The 19,607-nt window shown below is 43.2% G+C and overlaps 1 protein-coding gene across 2 annotated transcripts in view; it reads right to left on the reverse strand.

Annotated features, from left to right (window-relative positions):
* Positions 1 to 19,607, reverse strand: part of rad50 (RAD50 homolog, double strand break repair protein) — a 200,868-nt gene that overhangs the window by 121,384 nt on the left and 59,877 nt on the right. For both annotated transcript variants that reach the window (XM_072264068.1, XM_072264067.1), the window contains exons 7-11: positions 17,036 to 17,164; positions 10,530 to 10,695; positions 9,349 to 9,542; positions 6,865 to 7,071; positions 1,741 to 1,923 (exon numbers count right to left, since the gene is read on the reverse strand). In XM_072264068.1, coding sequence (XP_072120169.1) covers positions 1,741 to 1,923; positions 6,865 to 7,071; positions 9,349 to 9,542; positions 10,530 to 10,695; positions 17,036 to 17,164 — 879 coding nt within the window. The remainder of the gene's footprint in view (positions 1 to 1,740; positions 1,924 to 6,864; positions 7,072 to 9,348; positions 9,543 to 10,529; positions 10,696 to 17,035; positions 17,165 to 19,607) is intronic.

The raw sequence follows: 19,607 nt of genomic DNA on the forward strand, positions 1-19,607 counted from the left end.
GGAACTGTGTCCAGAGAGCAGCCTTGTGGAGATCGCGGAGACGGGAGGAGCGAAAAGGTCTGAGAACACAGCTGGCTCGCGGAAAAGACCAGAGACGAGGCGCGGGGTCATGAACGACTCCATCTCAAGGGGGTGAGGAAGACTGAAACATCGAGGTGAACGCGGATGGGGTCAGCAATGCCTCCCAACAGAGACAGTCAGTAGCCCAGTCAACTCATTTTACTCAGTCCTCGTTTATTGTCATTTAGAAATGCATGCATTAAGAAATGATACAATGTTCCTCCAGAATGATATCACAAGAAACACAAGACAAACCAAGACTAAAACTGACAACACCACATAATTATAACATATAGTTACAACACTGCAAAGCAATACCATAATTTGATAAAGAGCAGACCATGTGCAGGGTAAAAAAAAAAGTCTCAAAGTTCCGATAGCCTCATCATCTCACGCAGACGGTAGAAGGGAGAAACTCTCCCTGCCATGAACCTCCAAGCGCTGCAAACTTGCCGATGCCGCACTATTGGGAGCACCCGACCACAGCGGACTCTGAGTCCGACCGAAAACTTCGAGCCTCTGACCAGCCCTCTGACACCGAGCAACGAGCACCATCCTCTGCCAAGCGCTTCGACCCCACCCCGGCCACCGTGCAACAAGCAAAGCCGAGGACTTGGGCCCTTCCTGTCCGGAGATTCTGGATCACACAGTAGCAGCGACAACGAAGCAGGCATTTCAGAAGTTTCACCAGATGTTCCTCCATGCTCTCACGTCTGTCTCCATCAAATCAGGATTGTGCATGGCACCCTACTTGACAGATAACAGATACCACCACCGGAGTGGCCGCAGTGAGCTGCGTTGCGCCGCCATCATCTCCTCCCACTCTCCTCTGATGTACCCAGGTCCGCGGTCACTGTTTACAGAAGGTCTGAGTTCGTGTGGTTGCTCTTCTCATATATAGATGAAGAGACATTTCCCATATCCTGAGATTTATGTGATTATTGGACTGTACTTTGTGTTCATTTCCTTCAGTTTCTTGGTGCTCTTTTTCTTGTGGACGGTTGGTGGGAGGATAATGTGTTAATTTTTGTGTGTTTGGGGGGGTTTGGGTGTTTAGGGTTACAGTCACTGGTTTTTCTGTGAGTGAGAGGATCAGGGATTGTTATGTGTACAGGGTCGGTGACTGTTATTGTGACTTTTTTGTGCAGCAGGAGGGGGATTTTGGGGTCTGCAAATTTTGCTTTGTTTCTTTTCCATTACGGTTGGGGGGGGGAAATTAACATCTTTTCTTTCATCAGTACTCACTGTCTTTCTGTGTTTGATGACATCTAGAGCAGACAAATAACAGAGTTGTATTGGATATGCATATTTTGACAATAAAGTGAATCAAGGTCATCAAATTTATTATCAAGATATGTAAATACTACCCGGAGATACACAGTTTAGCAGGCACTTAGAGGAAGAAATACAATAAAACTTACAAAAAACTATACATAAACAAAGACTGACAAACAACCAATAAGATAGACTCCTGACACAAAAAAAAACGAGAGCATGAGTTTATGTGGACAGCCGACTTCTCAGTGCGAGATTAGCCCACTAAGTCCACATAAAGTAGGATAGGCCTGTTGTGGACTTTGTGCACTGAAAGATCGCTTCTGTTTTGTAAGCCTCTAAGTAATTAACCACTAGATACAACGGTGACAGTGATAAGCAGATAATATACACATAATTATTTACCTTATCTTTTTGCAGCATTTCCATCTGAGTTCGAGTGGCAGTATGCATGTTTATCGTCTCCATTTCCTGATCCAGTTTACGCAAGGACCTGTCTAGATCTTCTTTTTCTCTCCGCAAGTTTGCCACTTCCATATTCAAAGCTTCCACGTTACTGCTTTTTACAGAACGTTCGAGGTCACGCTCCTAAGGAGAGACAGTTAATTGAGGAGAAAAAGCACCAGAAACCAAGAGAACCAGTAGTTTCAACGCTTACACATCGCTTTTCAGTAACTGAATTAGGAGCATTCTAACAATCAGGTGAAACAGGAGGAATCAAGATGTCAAACTCCAAATGAAGAATGCTGTAAATACTTGCAATACAAAATAAAAATGGGAAATACTAGAAATACTTGGAAGGGCAAATTGGAAATATACCATGTTTTAGTATGCAAAGAAAGAGTGAAGGGAGGAAAGAACCAAAAGGAAGCTCTGTGTCAGTCTGGGAACCAGGAGAGATTGAACGATAAAAGAGATGATGAATCCAGATAATAACTTGGTCCTGTTCTGGATTTGAAACATTATTTCTCCTATTACGTGCACACTACTTAATCAGCTGAGGTTTTTTTTGTAGTTTTTTTCTGCTAAGGTTGAGATATACACTAACTGACCAATGTTCATTGACTGGGTTTCACCATTCCACCTCCAGTCCTTCCCACTTTTCCTGAACCATCAGGTAGACTGATTTGTGGACAGCATGTCCATCACTTAGGCAAATGCAAAATAAAGCTGAATCTGAGGAAATCACTCCCCTAAGATACTCTGTTTACTGCTGCTTGGCCTACAGTAGAGGGCATCTTCTAGCCTAATATAATTGAAGTAGATAGATCGCTACAAACTGCATTGGGGATACTGATAACAGCATTTAAGCCAGTCTCCATATGCGATCATAAACTGGACAAATAAATACAGTAAACAACAGGAATTCTGCAGATGCTGGAAATTCAAGCAACACACATAAAAGTTGCTGATGAAATAAATACAGCAAAATGCTAAACGTTTGGACACAACCACGTTGTTAAGAACAGAACAACCTGAGGTGCATTGCTTCAAGAAGGCTAACAATGCCTAGCACTCTGGCCATTCATCGTCTACTTTCAGGGAAAAGATGCAGGAGCTGGTAAGTTTGGAGGTTCAGACTTAAAATTAGTTTCTTCCCCACTGCTATCAATCTTCAGAATGAATCAGCTTAAGCACAACCCCTTGCCCACGGTGGTACCACGTTCTTGTTCTCTTAATTCTATCTCTCTCTGCTATTCTGTTGTAGTTCAGCATTTGTTTCTGCATTCCCACAGTTCACACTCAATCTTTGCAACATTCTGATGTTTTGCACTTCTTGTTATATATATTACTGTATTTATTAGTACCAACTATATTGTTTATTCTATATGAAAACAAGAGATTTCATTGTACCCTACTGTATATGACTATAAACTAATCTGAATCTGGAAAATGGTAGAGTTGGAATCAAATTACAGCCCTCTGTTGGTGGGGTTCGATTATGAACGCTGCATCCTAGCTGTCTTATGTGATTTGCAAGCCAGGGCCATATGATATGCAGAGCAAGCTGTTACCCGTGCAGTAGGCTCCCCCTCTCCACGCGGCTGATAAATCCATAGGAATGGCAGAGGCCGATACAGTCGGCACCTGTGGCATCGTAGGAGTTGCCGGTCAGCGTTGAACTCTACCTAGGACTGCCTTACAGACTCCAGCTCAGTACATTTCCTTGGGGTTTTCTGCCGAAGCCTTCCCCATGAGTGGGTATAGCTGCAAGCCAGCGGAGGTTTGAGATCAGAGCTCTCCTTCTCAAAGATGAGCTGCCAACCACAGCCGACGAGCGCCATCTGCCCGAAATGCCTGGTTCTAAAGGTGCCTGTAACTTGCCTTTGCCCCTTCTGCCGTCAGTAGAAATGGTTCCACCCCACTCTGCAGCTGAGCCACACAGGAAGACTGAGTTGTCAGACGCTATCTGAGGCACACGCCATTGGGAGCTCATTCCCACTACCACCCCCGGCTATAACAACCTTAAGATATATGAAACACAGAACAGTAAAGCACAGTATGGATCCTCCGGTTTACTGACTTGCGCCAACCTTCAAGCCTACTCCAAGAGCAGTCTAGCTCAAGTTTTAGGACCAGCTTCTTCTCCTCTGCCATCAGATTTCTAAATGGACCATGAATCCATAGACACTACTTCACTTCTTGCTCTTTTTTGTACATATTTATTTTGATACATTTCTTATAGTAGCTTACAACAATTTTGTTCTGTATTGCACTGCTGCCACAAAAAAAAACCAAATTTCATGACATGTGAGTTATGGTATGGATCTCTACTGTGGACTGAGAGTGGGAAGGGGGCAGGGAGCAGGGTAGACAAAAGAGATGTAGTAGATGTGGTGTACTTGGATTTTGAGAAGGTCTTTGACAAGGTGCCGCACATGAGGCTGCCTAGCGAGATAAGAACCCATGGAATTACAGGGAAGTTACTAGCATGGGTGGAGCATTGGCTGATCGGCAGAAAACAGAGAGTGGGAATAAAGGGATCCCATTCTGGTTGGCTGTCGGTTGCCAGTGGAGTTCCACAGGGGTCGGTGTTGGGAACTCTGCATTTTACAATGTATGTCAATAATTTGGACTATGGGATTAACGGAATTGTGGCTAAATTTGCCGATGATACAAAGATAGGTGGAGGAGCAGGAGGAAATGGAGAGCCTGCAGAAAGACTTAAGATAGTTTAGGGGAATGGGCAAAGAAGTGGCAAATGAAATACAATGTTGGAAAGAGTACAGTCATACACTTTGGTGGAAGAAATAAATGGGCAGACTCTTATTTAGATGGGGAGAGAATTCAAAATGCAGGGATGCAAAGGGACTTGGGAGTCCTTGTACAGGATATCCTGAAGGTTAACCTCCAGGTTGAGTTGGTGGTGAAGAAGGTGAATGCAATGTTTGCATTCATTTCTAGAGGCACAGAATATAACAGCAGGGTTATGATGTTGAGGCTCTTCAAGGCACTTAGAGGATTGCGTGCAGTTTTGGACTCCTTATTTTAGAAAGAATATACCGACATTGGAGAGGGTTCAGAGAAGATTCACGAGAATGGTTCCAGGAATGAAAGTGTTACTGTATGAGGAACGTCTGGCAGCTCTTGAGATGTATTCCCTGGAGTTCAGGAGAATGAGAGGGATCTCATAGAAACATTCCGAATGTTAAAAAGCCTGATCAAATTAGATACGGCAAAGTTATTTCCAGTGGTAGGGGAGTCCAGGACAGGTGGTCACGACTTCAGAATTGAAGGATGTACATTTAGAACAGAGACGCAGAGAAATTACTTCAGATTTACCACCCTCTGACTGTGGAATTTGTTGCCACGAGTGGCTGTGGAGGCCAAGTCATTGGGTGCATTTAAGGCAGAGATAGATAGGTTCTTGATTAGCCAGGGCATCAAAGGTATGGGGTGAAGGCAGGGGAGTGGGGATGACTGGAAGAATTGGATCAGCCCATGATTGAATGGCAGAGCAGACCTGATGGGCCGAATGGCCTACTTCTACTCCAACAGTCTTATGGGAGAGGGGAATCATGGTTGGGAAAAGGTGAAGGGAGAGGGGAGAATGCGGGAATCGCCAGAGTGACATTCTGTAATGATCAATAAACTGATGGATGGGAATCAAATGACACTGCCTGGTGTCTGCACTCACACCCTCCACCCCACTGTTCCTGGCACTCCTCTGCCACTTGTGTTGCATTCCTCCCATGCGCTGCATCATCACCATTCACAGCATCCTTGGCACCCACCAGAGTTACAAACTCACTGTCTGCTCCACATTGACAAATACAGTACAGTGCAAAAGTCTTAGTCATAGTCATACTTTATTGATCCTGGGATAAATAGGTTTTCGTTACCGTTGCACCATAAATAATAAGTAGTAATAACACCATAAATAGTTAAATAGTAATATATAAATTATGCCAGGAAATAAGTCCAGGACCAGCCTATTGGCTCAGGGTGTCTGACCCGCCAAGGGAGGAGTTGTAAAGTTTGATGGTCACAGGCAGGAATGACCTCCTATGTCGCTCTGTGCTGCGTCTCGGCGGAATGAGTCTCTGGCTGAATGTACTCCTGTGCCCAACCAGTACATTATGTAGTGGATGGGAGACATTGTCCAAGATGGCATGCAACTTAGACAGCATCCTCTTTTCAGACACCACTGTCAGAGAGAGTCCAGTTCCATCCCCACAACATCACTGGCCTTACAAATGGGCTTGTTGATTCTGTTAGTGTCTGCTACCCTCAGCCTACTGCCCCAGCACACAACAGCAAACATGATAGCACTGGCCACCACAGACTTGTAGAACATCCTCAGCATCGTCCAACAGATGTTAAAGGACCTCAGTCTCCTCAGGACGGCTCTGACCCTTCTTGTAGACAGTCTCAGTGTTCTTTGACCAGTCCAGTTTATTGTCAAATCGTATCCCCAGGTATTTGTAATCCTCCACCATGTCCACACTGACCCCTGGATGGAAACAGGGGTCACCGGTACCTTCGCTCTCCTCAGGTCTACCACCAGCTCCTTAGTCTTTTTCACATTAAGCTGCAGATAATTCTGCTCACACCATGTGACAAAGTTTCCTACCGTAGCCCTATACTCAGCCTCATCTCCCTTTCTGATGCATCCAACTATGGCAGAGTCATCAGAAAACTTCTGAAGATGACAAGACTCTGTGCAATAGTTGAAGTCCAAGGTGTAAATGGTGAAGAGAAAGTCTTAGGCACCCTAGCTATATACTGAATATGTACCTAAGACTTTGCAAAGTGCTGAACGTACCGTCAGAGATAATAAACCCCACTCTGATTCTATATTCAGAATCATTTGGATATTCTTTTCAATCGTCTCTCTCCCAAAACAGGTACCTCTTCTTAGGCTTCAGTGCATGATATCAACACAGCATTTAATTCCTTTTACTTCACACGCACTGAAAACAAAAGATTGATAGCGCACTTACACAACGTCCTGACTGAGATTAAGTGCACTTTTGCGAGATAATGATCAAAAGGTAATGCTTTAGGGTAATCCCACTGCTGCCTTACCGCTTTACTCAGATCCTGGTCCAGTTCCTGCAGTTTGTCAGATGAGCCCTCCAGCTGCTGCAGGTCCTGTTTAATACTCATCAGCTCAGTCTGCTTCCTCCTTTGAATGTCCAGCTTCAGCTCGATGGTCCGCTCCAGTCCTGTCTTCTTATCTCTGATCTCATCAATCTGCTTTTGTTTTGCTGTTTCTTTATCAGTGTATTCATTCTGTTGAGAGGAATTATCAATCTCTGTATGATAACTGCTAGTAACATTATTTTTATTTTTTTTAAAGAGATACCGCGCAGAATGGGCTCTTTTGGCCCTTCAAGCCGTGACACCACAGCAACCCCTAAAAACCCCCCAATTTAATCCTAATCCAATCAATTTACAACGATCAATTAACCTTCCCAATAGGGTAGGAACCGATCACCTGGGGCAAAACCCATGCATTCTGCAGAGAGGACACACAGAGACTCCTTACAGAGGATGCCGGAGTCGAATTCCAAAATCCAATGCCCCAAACTGTAACAGCACTGGGACAACTTACAACGGCCAATTAACCTACCCAAGTACATTTTCCGACTATGGGAAGAAACCGAAGCACCCGGGGGGAAAACCCACGCACTCATCGAACGGAACGTGCAGAGACTCCCTACAGAGGACACCACAGACGAACTCTGACACCCCAAGCTGCAACCACATCGCGCTAGCTCTGATCACTCTTTAGCTTGGTCGTCAGAACACTGTTCGTCAGCTTCAAAAGGAAACCTACTCATGGCTCCACAGCATGAACACTGGAAATTCAGAGCAACACACACAAAATGCCAGAGGAACTCGGGTCAGGCAGCATCACATTCAGCCCAAAATGTTTACTCTTTATTTCTGACTGACCTGCTGAGCTCCTCCAGCATTTTGTGTGAATAGCTCCACCGCAAACAGTATTCTAACTATTTATATGTGCTTCACTTCATTCTAAAGCTAACCTCGTTTTATCATCTGGCTCAATAGCAGCCTACACTGTCATCGCAGTTACGCAACCTCAATGTCTCAAGTTATTTTGCAGCTGAAGAAATACTCCTGAGACAATGGCATTGGTGAAGTTACACCCAGTAAGCTCCTCTGCATCAGCATTGTGAGAATGGGTAGCTCAATTGTTATATTCATATTAATGGAGGGCAATGTAATACTGGCAACACTTAACAAGAGAAAATTACAAGTGTATTGCCTGCAGTGACTACAACAGAGAACGGGAATTACCTAGCACCTATAGAACATACGCCCTTGAACCCTCAATGTTAAGGTGATCTTTTAACCTACTCTAACTTCAATAGTCCTTTCCTCCTACGTCGCCCTCCAGTTTTCTATCGTCCATGTGCCTATCTTCTTCCTCGGCTATTCATCGATTTCAATGTTGACTGTGCTGACAGCTCATATGCTTATCTAAGAGTCTCTTAAACGTCCCTCATGTATCTACTTCTACCACCCCCCCCAGACAGTGCGTTCCATGCACCCATCACTGTGTAAGGGAATTTGCTTCTAATATCTGCAATCCCTTTAAAATTATGTCTCCCCGTATTAGCTATTTCAGTCTTGGGAAAAAGTCTGTGGATATCCCCTCGATCTATGCCACGTCAAAGCTTTAAAGTAAATGTATCATCAAAGTATGTCTACCATTTACAACCTTGAGGTTCATCTCATCATCTTGTACGCCTCTATCAAAAGCACTCCCATCTCCATTCACTTCAAAGAGAAAAGCCCCAGCTCGCTCAACCTTTCCTCATAAGTAATCCTCTCTAACCCAGGCAGCATTCTGGAAAATCTGCTCTGCACCCTCTCTATAGGTTCCACATCCTCCCATAAGCCAACTAGAAGTGAACACAATATTCCAAACAACACACATCAAAGTTGCTGGTGAACGCAGCAGGCCAGGCAGCATCTCTAGGAAGAGGTGCAGTTGACGTTTCGGGCCGAGACCCTTCCAAATGTGGCCTAACTAGGGTCTTATAGAGCTGCAAATTAACTCGTGGCTCTTGAGCTCAATCTCCTGAAAATGAAGGCCAACACATCATAGACCTTCTTAACCACCCTATCAATTTGCACGGCAACTTTGAGAGATCCATGGATGGGAATCACAAAATCCCTCCGTTCCTCCACATTGCTAAGAATCTTGCCGTTAGACCTGTATTCTGCCTTCAAATTTGATCTTCAAAACTGAATCACTTTAAACTTTTTGACGTTGAACTCCACGAGCTCCACACCTGTTCAAAGCTTCAATTCTCTTTTATTCAAAGATATCAGCAGATGGAAATGAGCCTGTAGTGAGAGGCTACAAGGAAATATAGTCAATACCTCTGGTAAAATTGGGACGTGATCCTATATTGTAGAGGTGAGCAAACATGATGAGAGTGAACCAAGTTCTTGTATCAGCCAGCTAGAGTACAATGGAACAGACTCAGGGTGGGAAAATAACACCAGTTCATCCAAAAAAAAGCAAAGTCTCACCAGCAGCTGATTGGCTGTTTCCTTCTCTCTCTCCAACCTAGCAGTCAGCTGTCGACGGAAACTTTCAAACTGTCGATCACTAAAGGGTGCTCTTTCATAGCCATCCAATTTGAGATGCATGGCCAGAGAGTGAACCAGCGAGTCTCGCTTCCTGATGTTTTCCTGCTGATGATCTGCTTCAAGCTGAAGTCGTCCTGAAAGGGCATGGGAACAGGGTGGTGGGGTGGAGGGTGGGTAATTCATCAACTCATGAGAATACAAATAACTTTCATCATCAAAATTATACTATCCTGTCTCCTACGTTGATTCAGAATCCAAATAAATCTATACGTGCTCAAGTCAAATTTTCCCATTTGGACAGATCTGTTACTAAAGAGCTCACACGATATTCAACGGGTAACCTTTGGTGAGACAGAACTACTCACATCCAATAAAGTCATAAACTGCGCTTGAATTTAAGTAGACACCTACCAGAATTCTTGGAAATCTTCAGCCTTCAATCTCAAGATCCATTCTGAAGAAGCTCAAAGCCAAAATAATGCACTTGGGTACTCATCACCAAGTCTCATTAAATATCCATTTTATTTTTTAAAAACAACAAACCACAGCACATCAAAAGATCAGTGGGTCAGCTAATCATATATCATGTGGGGCAGTTGCAATTTTGATACGTGATAGGTGGAAGCAGATGGCGAGGGGATGTTGGGTTACTGGAACCTATTTGAGAGCAAGGGTGAAGGGTAGGATAGTATGGGTTTGTGGGTGCATGTGTGTGTAGAGCACTGCATAGGGGAGGGGTTGGGGTTATGTTAGCCAAAAATGTTTTGAGAATATCATTTATCACAAAACAACAATCAGATTCGATCCCTCAAGACCAGTTTGTCTCCTTTGTCCCTACCCAACCATCCACGTCCAAAGGTTAAACGTGAGTGTACATTACATTTCCCTGACCTTCTCTACAAATCGCTGTTGAGGTGACAACCGGTTCAGTACAGAGCATTTCATTCCTCCCAAAGTTTCAAGCAGTGATTCATCAGAGTGCGCAATAAAAGGAATTTGATCTTTAATGATGGAACAAAATCAATTCATCTGATGAACAGTAAAACAGTAGAGACCCTAACATACTGTCACTGTACAGAAAATGAAGAGTTCCATTCACAAATCCCATTGGTAGGTCATACCTTGCTCAATCAACATTTCTGATTTCTGTCTGTTGAGTTTCTGAAACCGGTGATTGATACGTTCAAGCTCACGCTGACGATCATTCAGCAGCCTCTCCTTCTCACTCACTGTTCTCTGGTGATTGTAATATTTGTCTCGAAGTTGCTGATCTGTCCCTTGGAAAACCTTAAAGCAGAACAAATTAACCATGGATTATTCTTAGAAGGCTCATCAACTAATTGGTATCGACAACTTGAAACTTTGGTTTAACTACTACAGAATGCGCTCTTTTATAAATATTTCACTTATCAACCAGTGCAATATTTTTGGACACTGAAGTAATACTACAATGAATTCCTATTGACTTATTTCACGAGATTTATAACTCATGAGGTGTGATCTCAAAACAAGCTAAGGCACAGAAATGAACATGATTGTTTGTAGTCCATGACTGATCGACCGTCGTATCCAACCATGTCAGTCAGTAAAACCTGCGTAAGAGTTTTTAAAGTGGTGGTGCGCGGGGGGGGGGGGGGTGGGGGAGGGTGTGGAATTAAATTACTGCACAGCAGCAATTCCACTTTCTTGACCTCAGAAGTCTGGGTCCAATAGTACAGGTAGTCATCACAACTAGAGTCTTCCTTGGTTGCAGTGGATGACCATGACGTCTTTTGTGCCTTGTCATGCTCTTCGCTCTCCACTATAATGGGGAATAAACAGTCGACATTTTGGGCCAAGAACATAGATCAGGACTCGTGCCTCTGAAATACTCAGGGACATGCATTTACAGTGAGAAGGTGGAGGAAAGCGACAGATATTGAAAGGAGGAGAGTGGATGACAAATGGAGCAGAACAACAGAAAGCCACAAAACTTCCGCAGATGTACAGTGGAAAGCGTTCTGACTGGCTGTATCACTGCCTGGAATGGAGGTTCCAACACATAACATACCTGCAGAGGGTTGTAGACCTCACAGCTCCATCCTGGGCACAACCCTCCCACCACCAAAAGGAGGTGACTCACAAAGGCTGCATCGAGCATTCAGGTACGTTGCTACCTGTAACATGCCCTCTTCCTGTTACTACCATCAGCGAGGAGATACAGGAGCCGGAAGACCCAACACCCAATACTTCAGGAAAAGCTTCTTCCTCTCTGCCATCAGTTTCTGAATGGACCATGAACGCTTCCACACTATTCATTTTCTGCACTACTTATTTATTTGTAATTTATAGTAACTTTTCTGGGTGACGGGGTAGAGAGATGTTTCTACCAAGCTAAGGTGCTCCTTCCTTCCACTAGCCTATAGAAGAATGCGAGGGGATCTCATTGAAACCTACTGAAAGGATTAGATAAGGTGGATGTGGAGAGGGTGTGTCCTGTGCTGGGGGTATCCAGAACTAGAGGGCACAGCCTCAAAATTGAGGGACAACCTTTTAGAACAGAGGTAAAGAGGAATTTTCTTAGCCAGAGAGTAGTGAATCTGTGTAATGTTCTGCCATAGACTGCGGTAGAGCCCAAATCCATGGGTATATTTAAGGCGGAAGTTGATAGTTTCCTGATTGATCAGGGCATCAAAGGATATGGTCAGAAGGCAGGTGTGTGGGGTTGAGTGGGATCCGGGATCAGCCAAATTGCGATAGCAGAGCAGGCTCGATTGGCTGAATGGCCTAATTCTGCTCCCATGTCTTATGGTCTTATCTGTATCTGCTGCAAAAATGGGCTGAAAAAATGTCAGATGGAATTTAATATAGATAGGTTTGAGGTTGTGCACTTCGGTAGAATCAACCAAGGTAGGTCTTACATAGTAACACACACAAAACGCTGGAGGAACTTAGCAGACCAGGCAGCAACTATGGAAGAAAATACAGTTGACATTTTGAACCAAAACCCTTTGGCAGGACTGGAAAAAAAAAGCTGAGGAGGGTGGGGGGAGGGGAGAGAGAATCACCAAGTGACAGGTGAAACCTGGAGGGGGAGGGATGAAGTAAAGAGCTAGGAAGTTGATTGGTGAAAGAGACAGAAGGCCATGGAAGAAAGAAAAAAGGGGGAAGGAGCACCACAGGGAGGCGATGGGCGGGCAAGAAGATTAGGTGAGAGAGGGAAAAGGTGAATGGAAATGGAGAAAGAGGGTTGTTGGGGGTCATTACCAAAAGTTTGAGAAATTGATGTTCATGCTATCAGGTTGGAGGCTACCCAATTGAAATAGAAGGAGTTGTTCCTCCAACCTAGGTGTGGCCTCATCACGGCAATGGAGGAGGCCATGGATAGAAATATCGGAATGGGATTGGAAAGTGGAATTAAAATGGGTGGCCACTGGGAGATCTTGTTTGTTCTGGTGGACTGAGCATAGAATGGTCTTATATTCGGGTGTACAGGAAGCCACATCTGGAGCACCGAGCACGATAAATGACCCCAAGACTCACAGGTAAAGAGAAAGGGCATCCAGAATGGTGGGGGGGGGGGGGGGGTTTATAAAGAAAAAAAAGTTAAAAAAAAGAGGTGAACATGGGATAAGAGGGGAGTGGTTACCAGAAGTTAGAAAAATCAATATTTATGACATTGGGTTGGAGGCTATTCAGACAGAATATAAAGTGTTTCTCCTCCAACTTGAGTTTTGCCTCACTGTGACAGTAGAAGAGGCAAGACAGTGAGGGAATGGGGAGTCAAATTGAAATAAGAGGAAATCCTGACTGTTGTGGTGGGCAGAGCAAAGGTGCTCCACAAAGTGGAACCCAATCTGCATCGGGACTCACTAGCGTAGGAAAAGACCATCCTGGGAGCACCAGATACAGTAAATGACCCTGAGAGACTGTGGTAAGATCATAGCCAACTGGACTACAACCTCAGTCTGCTAGCACTCTTTATCCTATGCCTCTTTCCTATCCTATGAGTATAACCTTATTTATTTCTTCCTTGTACCTACCTAGCTTCTCTCAAAATGTACTAAAATTAATGTTCAATTCAGCATTACAATGAGTATGAACAAGTGAATAATTAGTTTCTAGTTTCTCTCGTTATTGTTTTTTGTGACCCACTAAGGGCATACTGGAAGCAGAGATCAAATTGAGAAAGTACACAGGTTTGTACAAAGGTACCTTCCCCACTCTGTTCCCACCAAAAAATGACTATCCAAGAAACAGCAGACATGCAAATCCTCAAAATAAAACAAACCAGCTTCTAACCAAAATACTCAAAGCCATCACTGCATTTTAGAAATGAGCCCACCTAATCCTTTGATCATTGATAGCAATCTGTTCTTATATAACTTAAAGCAGCAGTTCTAACTTCAACCACAACGCTTTCACCAAGATCAGTTATTCTAAAAGGGCTCTGCATTTCCATCTAAATGAATAACAACCTCCTTTTAGGGTTCAAGCTACTGATTAATGGCACAGTTAATTAATTTTACACATTCACACTACAGATATGGATCAAATCAAATTAATCATTTGTCACGCAATAACACCTCATTGAGAAAATAAAATGCAAACTGTGATGTGATTCTCAAGCTTTTGCAGAGCTGGGCAAATGTCAGAATTATCAGGGCCTTCAGATATTGAAAGGCCCAGATAGAGAGGACCTGGAGAAAATGTTTCCTGTGGTGGAGGAATCGAGGAGCAGACAGCACAGCTTCAGAATACAGGAACAACACTTTAGAACAAAGATGAGGAGAAGTTTCTTTGGCTCGAGGGTGGTGAATCTACGGAATTCATTGCCACAAACAGCTGTGAAAGCCAAGTCTTTGGGGATATTTAAAGCGGAGGTTGATAGGTTCTTGATTCGCAAGAGCATCAAAGCTTATGGGGAGATGGGAGGAGAATGGGATTGAGAGGGATAATAAGTCAGCCATGATGGAAGGGCAGAACAGACTCGATGGGTGAATGGTCTAATTCTGCTCTTACACACGTCTTATGGAAACACTCAGCTGGTCAAGCGACATCTGTTGAAAGAGACAAAGAGTTAACATCTAAGGTCAGTGATCCTTCATTAGGGCTGACAAAGGGTCTGTAACCTGAAACATTAAATCTGCTTCTCTTTCCACAAAAGTTACATGCATTGAGGCTCAGCAAGTTGAGAGACAGGCAGTAAATGAGTCATCACAATTGCAACACATTGTTTTTTGATGACCCTTAAACAAAGTTGGAGGAAAGGAGCTTTGGTTACCCGTCACCAAGTTAGAGGCCCTTAAAGTAATGTTGGGCCAACCCTTAAACTGCCTGCAGAGATAAAAACTGTTATTGTAAAAGCCTAAAGGCTAACAATCTAAAATGAAAAACAGAAAAAAGTAAGAAATGCCTGCAGAACAGAGACTCGGTTAATGTTTCATTAGCACAGAGATGAGGAGGAATTTCTTTAGCCAGAGAGTGGTGAATCTGTGGTGGTCAAGTCACTGGGTATCTTTAAAGTGGAGGTTGACAGGTCATTGATTAGTAAGGATGTCAATGGTTATAGGGAGAGACAGGAGAATGGGAATGAGAAGGATAATAGATCAGCCATGATGGAATGGCGGAGCAGTCCAAATGGCCTAAATCTGCTCCCATGTCTTAATGGTCTCAAGCTCATGATCTATCATCAAAACAATTTGGAGGTAGAGTCATAGAGAAGTACAGCACAGAACCAGGCCCTCTGTCCCATCTAGTCCATGCCAAAACTATTTAAAGAGCCCACTCCCATCAACCTGCACCGGGACCATAGTCCTCCATACTCCTACCATCCCAGTATCTATTCAAACTTCTCTTAAATGTTGAAATCGAGCTCGCAAACACCACTTGTGCTAGCAGCTCATTCCACACTCTCACAATCCTCTGAGTGAAGAAGTTTACCTTCATGTTCCCCTTATACTTTTCACCTTTCACCCTTAACCCCACCAAACCTCAGTGGAAAAAGCCTGCTTGCATTAATCCTATCCATACCCCTCAATTATATATACCTAATATTGTATAGGTAGAACAGTTTTAAGATGCACAGAGGGTGAGAAGTAAGAGAACAGAAGGAAGTATCTCTTACGAGAGAGAGAGGAGAGAATAAATGATGAAGGATGGAGTGACAAGGTGAAAGGATAGAGAAAAGATAGGTGAAGAACAGGTGGTCTGTCTGCAGGAGATGCAAATGGGTGACTATGACCCATTCGCTAGGTGCCAAAGAAAACTGATGTGAATGTTGAAAGAACAGATAATGGAAAAAAAAATTATCATCTGATATTTTTGGATTAGCTATTCAAAGATAACAAAGACATGTGCAAGAGTTGTTGCAGATGACCTGTGTCTGCAGTAGTGTGGGACAATGCTGTGGTGTTGGAATTGGAAGAAACTGAGTGAAAGGGTAGATACACAGCTGAAGTCCACTGTCAAATTTCACAAACACATTACAAATCATGGCTTAGTTTCAGCTACTCCACACAGAGATGGAATCAATGTCTAGTTGTAAGAGAACAGTCTGCCCAGTACTCAGAAGGAAATTTCTGCTCATTTAGTGCCTGTTCATCGATAGGCAGTTTGATGTGGTTGAGAGAGAGAACGAAGAATCAAATTCAAAGTAAATTTATTAGCAAAGTACGTATATGTCACCGTATACCACCTTGATATTACATAGAAATACTGACAAAGAACCAATGTCAAGAAGACAAACTGTGCAAATACAAAGTAAAACAAATAGTTAATAGATAGATAAATAAATAAATAACATCGAGAACACGAGTTGTAGAGTCCTTGAAAGTAAATTTGTGAACTGTGGCATCATTTCAGAGTTGAGATGAATGAAGTTATCATGTTGGCTCAGGAGCCCAAGGATTGTAGGGTAATAACTATTCCTGAACCTGGTGGTGTGGCACCTGCACCTCCTTCCCAATGGCGGCAGCGAGCAGGGAGCATTGTGAGGGTCCTAGATGATGGATGCTACTTTCAAGAATGAAAACGGAAGCTATTGGAGACCGTATACAAAATGAAGGATCCTCGTGTAAACTGATGTTATGCTTTTAGTCAATTTTCTTAAGGGGAGGCATCAGCTGAGAAATTAGAGGGGGCAAGGACTGAGTCCTCATGAATTCCAGATGGAATGGTGGAAGTTGCCAAATGACAACGTGTGATTCACAACAGAGACAGGAGAGTGTGCGGATGCAGGAATCAGGAGTAACAATCTGCCGGAGAAACTCAGCGGGTAAACGATTTATTGATAGATGAAGTCCTTTTGATCTTCTAAAAATAATAATAATACATACTACTTAAAAATTTTATCACATTGAAAATCCGGTACTATTATAAAAGCTTAAAGCTGTAAAAACTTACAGACTAACATTGATTTTATCTGCCAAAATTATTAAACAATAGAAAATGAATTCTGCAAAGCCAGGGCATAACTCACTTCAATCAAAGTTCAAAGTAAATTTATTATCAAAGTACGTATACAATTCTGAGATACATCTCTGAGTAGATGAAGCAGCCAAAGAAACTACTGAATGTAAAGATACTTATATCATATTTACAAACATGAAATTATCTACACTAGCCTAATGACACAAAACAAACAAACCTGCTCCATTTTCTCCTCCAGATCTCGATTATCCTCTTCCATTTGCCTTTTCCGGCTCTCAAGAGCTTTGATGTCAGCGTCGAGCATCATCACCTTAGCCAAATTATTTTCAATTTCTGACAAGCGTTCCTGTAAAGACAAACAGTTTGAAACATAACAGAGCAACCAAAGACTCAAGCTAGTTTAATAAGAACATTTAAAACGTAGTATTTTACACTTTAAGCCCCATAACCAACAGAATCAGTTACCAAGACCTAAAAAGTGGGAATCCTCTGACATGCGGGCAGTAATAATGCAATTCTAAGACTAAAGTTGTGTTGCCCTTCAGGCATTTATTTGACTTTGTTGGGTCTACCTTTTAAATGATTTGTTTGTAACTATTTTCTAGTTAAAGTTAAAGGTTGATAATTAAGTTACAGTATAACAAAAGTAAATTCATTGTCTATGGTATATCACGGCATGTGATGACGTCACCTCCGGTTTCGCCGCGCCTTATGTGTAACCGATTCGGAGAAGGTGTGAAGGTGGGTGCCTCGCGTGCTGCATGATCGTGACGAGCTCTGTTTCTACCCAAAAAGAAACATTATACAAGCAACGCTGTAAATAAGAATGTACAAACGTTTGTATTTGAAGTAAAAATATTAACGTGGTTTCTGTTAAGCAAGCGGCGGTTGGGGCGGTGGCGTGCCGGCTTTTCAATTTCAAACGCGGGGTCGGCTCGAGCCCGATGGCGGTTTGACGCGACCCCCTCGCCCGCTACTCGGGGCGGCTGGAGACACTCGCTAAAAGAAGAGAGCGCGCGTGGTCACCAGAATGAAACAGACACTGTATATGTTTGTATTCTTTTAGCAACCGTTTTCACCATACGATGTTAATGTGGAAGAGTGAACAGTAAATGGTTAAGCAACACACATCAAAGTTGCTGGTGAACGCAGCAGGCCAGGCAGCATCTCTAGGAAGAGGTACAGTCAACGTTTCAGGCCGAGACCCTTCGTCAGGACGAACTGAAGGAAGAGTAAATGGTTAACCTTACTATGACTCTGTCTTCATTGGCTCCGGTTTAACTTGGTGTTTAGTCAGAGTTTCAACACACTGCACGAGAACACTACAAAAGTGACAATTGTAAAGGTAAAGAAAGCATCTTTACATGTTGTATTTGATATTCATACAGCGCTGGGCATAATTCACAATTATAACCCTGTGGCAGCACAGTAGTCTAGCAGATGACACAATACTTTACAGTAGAGGTGACCCGCCCGGGTTCAAATTCCGAGGCTTTGTACGTTCTCCCCATGAGGGTTTTCTCCGGGTGCTCTGGTTTCTTCCCACAGTTCAAAGATGTACCAGTTGGTAAATTAATTGGTCAATTTAAATTATCTCATGATTGGGTTACGGTTAAACTGGGGGCGGGATGATGCTGGGTGCTGCGGCTGGAAAGGCCTACACTCTATTGTATCTCAATCAATCAATAAAATCCTTATTCCTTGCAAACTTGAAATCAACTGATTACACAAATTTGAAATAAAATCCTAGCAGTAATAATGAGCATACACATTCAGGTGCCACTTTATGAGGTACACCTGCTTGTTAATGCAAATATCTAATTAGCCAATCATGTGGCAGCAACTCATTGCATAAAAGCATGCAGGCATGGTCAAGAGGTTCAGTTGTTGTTCAGACCAAATAGCAGAAGGAGGAAGAAATGTGATCTATGATCGTGTAATGTTAAGACACCAGAAGTACTGCAGATGCTGGAAACCTAGACCAATACACACAATGTGCTGGAGGAGCTCAGCAGGTCAAGCAGCACCTATGGATGGGAATAAACTGTTGACATTTCCGACTGAGATCCTACATCAGCACTGGAAAGGAAGGGGGAAAGAAGTCAGATTAAGAAAGTGGGGGGGAGGGGAGGAAGGAGCATAAGGGAGTGGGTGATATGTGAAACCGGGAGACAGGGAGGCAGTGAAGTAACGAATTGGGAAGTTGGTTGGTAAAAGAGATAAAGTGCTGGAGAAGAGGGAATCTGACAGGAGAGCAGAGAAGGCCATGGAAGAAAGAGAAGAGGAAGCGCAGCAGAGGAAGATAATAAACAGGTAAGAAGAGAAGGTGTGAGAGGGAAACAATGATTGTTGGTGCCAGATGGGGTGGTTTGAGTATCTCAGAAACTGCTGATCTCCATGGTTTTTTATAGGCAACAATCTCAGAGTTTACAGAGAATGATGTGAGAAACAAAAGACATTCAGTGAGTAGCAGTCCTGTTGGTGAAAATGCCTAGTTAATGAGAGAAGTCAGAGGAGAATGGCCAGACTGGTTCAAGCTGACAGGAAGACAACAGTAACTCAAATAATCACACATTACAACAGTGATGTGCAGAAGAGCATCTCTGAATGCACAACACACTGAACCTTGAAGTGGATGGACCATATGGCAGAAGATCACATCGGCTCCTTTACAATGTACTAATTGTCATAAAAAGACATTAATCTAAGACACTTGAAAACTTATACAGATGTACAGTGGAGAGCATTCTGAGAGGCTGCATCACTGCCTGGTATGGGGTAGGGAGAGA

Source organism: Mobula birostris, chromosome 7 (genome assembly GCF_030028105.1).
Source record: "Mobula birostris isolate sMobBir1 chromosome 7, sMobBir1.hap1, whole genome shotgun sequence".
Lineage (NCBI taxonomy): Eukaryota > Metazoa > Chordata > Chondrichthyes > Myliobatiformes > Myliobatidae > Mobula > Mobula birostris.